Genomic DNA, 8,253 nt, shown 5'->3' with positions numbered 1-8,253 from the left:
GGAACAGGTGTGTGAAAACCACTGTACTGGGAATTAACTCTTTGAGTTCCAAAACTTGCAAATTTCCTTCAGCTGGACACCACAGATACAAACAAATACAGCATGAGACAAATTTCATTTTGTGAAACAAATATCATTATATAAAACCATTTCTCTGCTCGTGTGTATAGGGAAACTAAACACAAACAAGGGAATGTAACTATAACAGCTGTAAGTTAACATATTCACCAGAAATAACAATTTACATTAAGCTGAAGTTACATGAACAATCAATAATGTAGAATAACGTCTAACGTCAGACCATGCGGTTGAAAAGTACATAAAGAATAAATCCCAAAAATGTCTCTATTATGTAATAATTTTACTCGATCACCTCCCCTATCTGGTAAATGTACGGCTTCAGTACCCAAAAAGGAGAAATCAGAGACATTGCCATCATGAACATTCTTAATATGTTTCGATCCATTCGATGCGTTTGTGTATGAACTGCCGCTAATACCCCTCAAATGTTCTTGAATGCGCTTTTTTAATGGTCTTTTGGTGCTGCCAATATAGGAAATTTGGCAGCTCTTGCAATCTATTTTGTACACTACATGAGTAGACTCGAAATTAATAAATTGTTTTATAGACACAGGTTTGGAATCTGGAATCTGTATCGTAGAGGTCTTAGCAGCATATTCACACACAACGCACCTGGATAAACCGAATTTGAAAAACCCTTTTAATTTAAGCCACGATGGGCGAGAACAAACAGAGGCCGAGGGGGGTAAGGCACTAGGAGATAGAAGATTACCCAGATTAGGGGCCCGTCTACTGGAAAAATTAATTCCATTATTTAAATATTTATTCAAGATCATGTCCTGACATAAAATCGATAAAAATGTATTGATTATGTGTTTAATGTTGTTAAATTCCAGACTATAAGTTGTCACAAATGTAGGTTTAGATAAAGAATTAGAAGACAAAAATTTGGACTTAGATTTAGGGATAAGAAGATTGTCCCTGGTTGTGGATTGAACTCTGCAGTGGGCTCTATTCAGACACCAGGGTTGGTAACCAGTGTCTTAGACGATGGAAAATGTTTTTCGACTCAATTTAAAAAAAAAGCTTCCTCCGTAGAGCAATTCCATCGAGCACGAGTCAATTCACCCACAGGGACCGCTAATACCGTATGTTTGGGATGACATGACTCAGCTCGCAGGATGGTATTGCCTGCCGTGGACTTTTTGTATGTAGAGGTGTGAACACGCTCCTGTTTGATTTCAAGTTGGATATCGAGAAAAGGAGTGATGGATTTGTGCCAGGTAGATGTAAAAAAAAAAAAATTGTGAGGATTATTGTCACAAAATATGTATTGCATTTCCCACCAGTGGACAAAAATATTAGCCACTGATGGGGAAGATTTAGCACCCATTGAGGCACCCGTCCTCTGAACATAGTGCTGATCCTGAAAACAGAAAAAATTGTGGGTCAAGATATACTTTAATGCATAAACTGGCACAAATCTTCACTGTACGTAGAGAAATTATGTAAGATGTCCGAAACAGCTCGAAGAGAGAGTGAATGTGGTAGGGAGGAGTAAAGGGATTCGATGTCCATAGTAAGCCAAGAGTAAGAAGTATGCCACTTAATTTTATCCATTATCGCCAACAAATGTTGGGAATCTTTTATATGGCTAGGACAAGTGGAGACTAGGGGTTGAAGAAGGGAATCGACCCATTCACATAGGGGTTCATTGAGGGAACCGATTCCTGCTACTATGGGTCGCATAGGAGGCGGGAATCGGTCCTTGTGAATTTTAGGTAATGAATGAAAAATGGGTGTGATGGGGTTGGAAACCCACATATAATCAAATTATTTTTGGGAAAGAACCCCTAGGGATAGGCCGTCCCGTAATAGTGATTCCAATTTGATGGAAAACAAGGTTGTGGAATGCCATGCTGGTACCTATCTTTCACCCTGGCCTTGCTTGGAGAACAAGTCTTTCGGTATAAAGTAATTGTATTAAATTTTTTTTATTGTTCTTCCTGACCTACCAGATGGCACTTTTGGAAGGCCAAAAGAAAAAAAAACAGAATACTTTTATTGTTATATCCATACATATGGTATAATTATAACCATTCTGGCCTATAATCTACCTTCATGACTGTAGACCAGGGGTGCACAACCTTTTCTGATATAAATGCCGTACTCTACCATAGTGGATGGTGGCAATAAACGTTAAGGGTACGTTCAGACATACAGGATCCTGCGCAGAATTGATGCTCAGGATTTATAACTGCAGATTAGAAGCTGTGATCAGTCATTTAGTTTACATTGAAATCTGCAGCAGAAAATCCTGCGCATCAAATCTGCATACGTGTGTATGTACCCTAAAGGGGTATTCCCAGATCTTTATGTCTCAATGACCGTATATTAGTACTGCCTCCAGTAGCGCTAGTTTTACAAATCCTCCAATTTACTGAGCAGGGTGCAGATAGTATTACACAGACAGTATGGTGAAGAGTGAGGGGATGCAGCTTAACCCCTTGGGAGCCCTGTTGCCTTGCTGGGACTTGTGGTGCTTTCACCCAATAAATTGATACTGACTTGAGAGAGTATTGAAGATTGATCCTGGTAGCCAGGGTTCTGTCAAGGTCCTGTAGCTTTCTCCGCCAGGGCATGAACTTCCACTATGCGGTAGATTTGATCTGGGCCTTCCCTTGCAGCTTCTCACACCTTTTACCACACTGGTGCTCAGGTACAATGGGGCAACTCCTCCCCCACTACACTATATGGGCAAGAATTTAGGGGTTCCCATTGGCAGGCAGGGTCACATGGGGTTTTCACTGCTCTCTGCTTAAAGGCACCGTAACACATAAATAACATACATAAGAATAACAACAAAATAATAATATAAAATATATTAACTCTGGGTAAAGTGCTAAAACATAATTAACCCCTTAACGACGCAGGACGTATATTTATACGTATACGCAGGACCCACCGCAATATGAAGGTGGGTTCGCGCCGCGATCCCGTATCATATCGCGTCAGTCCCAGCGCTCATCAGCGGCTGGGACCCGCGGCTAATACCACACATCGCCGATCGCGGCGATGTGCGGTATTAACCCTTTAGAAGCGGCGGTCAAAGCTGACCGCTGCTTCTAAAGTGAAAGTGAAAGTGACCCGGCTGCTCAGTCGGGCTGTTCGGGACCGCCGTGGTGAAATCGCGGCATCCCGAACAGCTTGCAGGACACCGGGAGGGACCTTACCGGCCTCCTCGGTGTCCGATCGGCGAATGACTGCTCCGTGCCTGAGATCCAGGCAGGAGCAGTCAAGCGCCGATAACACTGATCACAGGCATGTTAATACACGCCAGTGATCAGCATGAGAGATCAGTGTGTGCAGTGTTATAGGTCCCTATGGGACCTATAACACTGCAAAAAAAAAGTAAAAAAAAAGTGTTAATAAAGGTCATTTAACCCCTTCCCTAATAAAAGTTTGAATCACCCCCCTTTTCCCATAAAAAAAATAAAACAGTGTAAAAAATTTTTTAAATAAACATATGTGGTATCGCCGCGTGCGTAAATGTCCGAACTATAAAAATATATCATTAATTAAACCGCACAGTCAATGGCGTACGCGCAAAAAAATTCCAACGTCAAAAAAAGCACATTTTTGGTCACTTTTTATACCATAAAAAAAGGAATAAAAAGTGATCAAAAAGTCAGATCAAAACAAAAATCATACCGATAAAAACTTCAGATCACGGCGCAAAAAATGAGTCCCCATACCGCCCTGTACGGGGGAAAAATAAAAAAGTTATAGGGGTCAGAAGATGACATTTTTAAACGTATAAATTTTCCTGCATGTAGTTATGATTTTTTCCAGAAGTGCGACAAAATCAAACCTATATAAATAGGGTATCATTTTAACCGTATGGACCTACAGAATAATTATAAGGTGTAATTTTTACCGAAATATGCACTGCGTAGAAATGGAAGCCCCCAAAAGTTACAAAATGGCGTTTTTTCTTCGATTTTGTCGCACAATTATTTTTTTTCTGTTTCGCTGTGGATTTTTGGGTAAAATGACTAATGTCCCTGCAAAGTAGAATTGGCGACGCAACAAATAAGCCATAATATGGATTTTTAGGTGGAAAATTGAAAGGGTTATGATTTTTAAAAGGTAAGGAGGAAAAAACGAAAGTGCAAAAACTGAAAAACCCTGAGTCCTTAAGGGGTTAAAGGGGTACTCCACTGCCCCAGTGTCCGGAACATTTAGTTCCGAATGTTGGGTATGGGCTGCGGGGGTCGTGTCGTCACACCACGCCCCCTCAATGCAAGTCTATGGGAGGGGGCGTGACGGACATCACGCCCCCTCCCATAGACTTGCATTGAGGGGGGTGACGTCACGACCCGCGCACACAGCGTTCTGAAGGAAACGTTCCGGACGCTGGAGCAGTGGAGTACCCCTTTAATATAGCAATAAGTCCCTCAGTGTTTTGTTGCCATAGATTTTGTAATAAAATAAGGGATGTCAATACAAATTACGATTGTCCCCGCATATAACAAGACCTAATATGGGTCTGTAGGTAGAATAATTAGAATTATTTTAAGCGTTATGAAGGATGAAAAAAGAAGTAAACGCAAAAATAAAACTGTCTGCGACCTAAAAAAAAACAACAAAAACAACAAGCTCTTATATGGCAGTGTTTACCAACCCAGCCTGACAGGGCATGCTGGGAGTTGTAGTGTTGCAACAGCTGCAGGCACCTTGGTTGGGAAACACTGGGCTATGAAGTAAAATTCAAAATCACTGAGACTGGAAGGGGTTAATAAATGATATATTCTTATTGTTGTATCTTTTGGTTTTGTAGTCGGGTAGCTTTATCGTTCATGGACACAGCCTGTATTTGTCTTATGCAGTGTTTCCCAACCAGGGAGCCTTCAGCTGTTGCAAAACTACAACTCCCAGCATGCCCGGACAGCCGTTGCCTATCCGGGCATGCTGGGAGTTATAGTTTTGCAACAGCTGGAAGCACCCTGGTTGGGAAACACTGTTCTAATGGGTAGTACAACAATAGTACAAGTCCCAGCATTCCCGGACATATGGACAGATGTAAGCTATAAGGGCTTTCTGGGAGTTGTAGTTTTCAACAGCTGGAGAGACACAAATAACCAACCACTGTCCTTTGCACTGCGCCTGCGCCTCTCACTGAACTGCAGAGGATAACGTGACATGCCGGGCGGCCGCTGCATGCCGGGAACTGTAGTTTTTCCGGAGACTTCCTGAACATGGCGGCGCACAGTGAGGTAACGTGTATTGGTGATGTGCTCTGTTATCAGTGCTGAGGATGTGTCTGATGCTGTTATATGTAGGGGCGGGTGTTATAGAGAGGGGCTTGAGGCTTGGCATGCTAGTGATTGCAGCAGAACTGCAGCCTGAGAGCAGAGTATGCTGGGAATTGTAGTGCAGGGGCTGGAGATGCATAGAATGTTACTATGTATGGAGAATGTAAATATGGAGTGTACATTATACCAGATTACATACTCTATAACAACACCAGCCGGAGTGTCTCCATAACAGTGCCAGCGGGAGTGCTCCCATAACGGTGCCAGCCGGAGTGTCTCCATAACAGTGCCAGCCGGAGTGTCTCCATAACAGTGCCAGCCGGAGTGTCTCTATAACAGTGCCAGCGGGAGTGTCTCCATAACAGTGCCAGCGGGAGTGTCTCCATAACAGTGCCAGCGGGAGTGTCTCCATAACAGTGCCAGCCGGAGTGCTCCCATAACAATGCCAGCGGGAGTGTCTCCATAACAGTGCCAGCCGGAGTGTCTCCATAGCAATGCCAGCCGGAGTGTCTCCATAGCAATGCCAGCCGGAGTGCTCCCATAACAATGCCAGCCAGAGTGTCTCCATAACAGTGCCATCAGGAGTGTCTCCATAACAATGCCAGCGGGAGTGTCTCCATAACAGTGCCATCAGGAGTGTCTCCATAACAGTTCCAGTGTCTCCATAACAGTGCCATCGGGAGTGTCTCCATAACAGTGCCAGCCGGAGTGCTCCCATAACAGTGCCATTGGGAGTGTCTCCATAACAGTGCCAGCTGGGGTGCTCCCATAACAGTGCCAGCCGGAGTGTCTCCATAACAGTGCCAGTGTCTCCATAACAGTGCCATCGGGAGCGTCCCCATAACAGTGCCATCGGGAGCGTCCCCATAACAGTGCCATCGGGAGCGTCCCCATAACAGTGCCATCGGGAGCGTCCCCATAACAGTGCCAGTGTCTCCATAACAGTGCCAGCCGGAGTGTCTCCATAACAGTGCCAGCCGGAGTGTCTCCATAACAGTGCCAGCGGGAGTGCTCCTATAACAGTGCCAGCCGGAGTGTCTCCATAACAGTGCCAGTGTCTCCATAACAGTGCCAGTGTCCCGATAACAGTGCCATCGGGAGTGTCCCCATAACAGTGCCATTGGGAGTCTCCCCATAACAGTGCCATCGGGAGCGTCCCCATAACAGTGCCAGTGTCTCCATAACAGTGCCAGCCGGAGTGTCTCCATAACAGTGCCAGCCAGAGTGTCTCCATAACAGTGCCAGCAGGAGTGCTCCTATAACAGTGCCAGCCGGAGTGTCTCCATAACAGTGCCAGTGTCTCCATAACAGTGCCAGTGTCTCCATAACAGTGCCAGTGTCTCCATAACAGTGCCAGTGTCTCCATAACAGTGCCAGTGTCTCCATAACAGTGCCATCGAGAGTGTCTCCATAACAGTGCCAGCCAGAGCGTCTCCATAACAGTGCCAGCGGGAGTTTCTTCATAACAGTGCCAGCCCAAGTTTCTCCATAACAGTGCCAGCTGGAGTTCCCCCAAAACAGCTCTAGCGAAAGTGTTGCCATAACAGTGCCAGCCGGAGTGTCTCCCCATCAGAGTGCCAGCCGGAGTGTCTCCATAACAGTGCCAGCCGGAGTGTCTCCCCATCAGAGTGCCAGCCGGAGTGTCTCCATAACAATGCCAGACAGAGTGTCTTGCCATTACAGTGATAACCTAAGTGCTCCCATAACTGTGCTAGTTAAGGTTCCCCCATAACAGAGCCGGCCGATGTGCCCCTATAACAGTGACACCATACTACAGGCTATTAATCATGTTGTTATACATAGAGGGCAGGTGCTTCTCCTGGGTCCTGTAGAGTACACAGTGTACGCCAGATACAGTCCTGACAGAAAGTACTGCACTATACTGTAGGGGGCGCCACCAGACAGCCAGTCAGTGCATGCAGTCAATAATACAGATGTTTTACCAGGGAAATACCCATTCTGATTGGTTGGAACTTCCAGTCATACAAGTGAGCCGTGGATTTGGACTTTTTCTGACATTGTTTGTGGAGTATGGTCTCAGCTGGGTTCACACCACGTTTTTGCAGTACATTTCCCGTATAACTTTTCAATGTGAAAACCGTATGGAAACGTATTGAAAACCATATGCATTGACTTGATGCATCCGGTTGTGTCCATTTTGCATCCTGTACGGTTTTGTCAGTATTTTTCCCCATACCCAAAATCATAGCCTATAACGGTTTTTGGTCCGGGTGAAAAACCGTATTGAAACGTATAAGTTTTTTTTTTTTTTTTTTTTTACATGGGAGTCAATGGGAACAGTACAGAACCGTATGCGTGTACAGTTTCATACGGGTTTTGACTTTGCACAGAATTTCAATCAAACAAGTGAAACTTTATTCTCAATGAAATGAAAAGTTAAAAACTTTTATAATTTTTTTCTTAAAAAACGGATGCAAACGGACATCATTTTACAAACCGTATACAGATTAAAATTTTTACACACGTTTTGATACAGTTTAGTCAGGTTCTGAGGAATCCGGCCTTACTCCATTGAAGTCCTGATCAGGATGCAAATCAGGTTTTTAATACGGTTCCAAAACGTGTACGGAAACTGTATTACAAAAACATGGTGTGAATGCGCAGTAATCGTAGGGTCCCGTCCAGCCCCCATGCCAAAAACGTATTTGGTATTGCTGCCTTTGGAAATGTCCAAACTATAAAAAAATAATGTTAATAAAACTGCATGGTTAATGGCATAAATGTAAAAGAGAAATCGAAGTCCAGAATTGCTGATTTTTGGTCACTTCATATACCAGAAAAAAAATATAAAAAGTGATTAAAAAGTTCCATCAAAACAAAAATGGTAACGATAAAAACTACAGATCATAGCGCAAAAATGAGCCCTCATACAGCCCTTTATTCGGAAAAATAAAAT

General features: G+C 43.9%; 1 protein-coding gene across 1 annotated transcript in view; it reads left to right on the top strand.

Annotated features, from left to right (window-relative positions):
• Positions 1 to 5,139: 5,139 nt before the first annotated feature.
• The window catches only part of ALKBH8 (alkB homolog 8, tRNA methyltransferase), a 61,015-nt gene continuing 57,901 nt past the window's right edge, over positions 5,140 to 8,253 (top strand). The window contains exon 1 of the mRNA XM_056560329.1: positions 5,140 to 5,297. Within this exon, the coding sequence (XP_056416304.1) occupies positions 5,280 to 5,297 (18 nt within the window). The 5' untranslated portion in view covers positions 5,140 to 5,279. The remainder of the gene's footprint in view (positions 5,298 to 8,253) is intronic.

This window comes from Hyla sarda, chromosome 2, assembly GCF_029499605.1.
Source record: "Hyla sarda isolate aHylSar1 chromosome 2, aHylSar1.hap1, whole genome shotgun sequence".
Classification (NCBI taxonomy): Eukaryota; Metazoa; Chordata; class Amphibia; order Anura; family Hylidae; genus Hyla; species Hyla sarda.
Note: the sequence above shows the minus strand (reverse complement) of the source record. Positions and strands in the feature narration are given on the sequence as shown.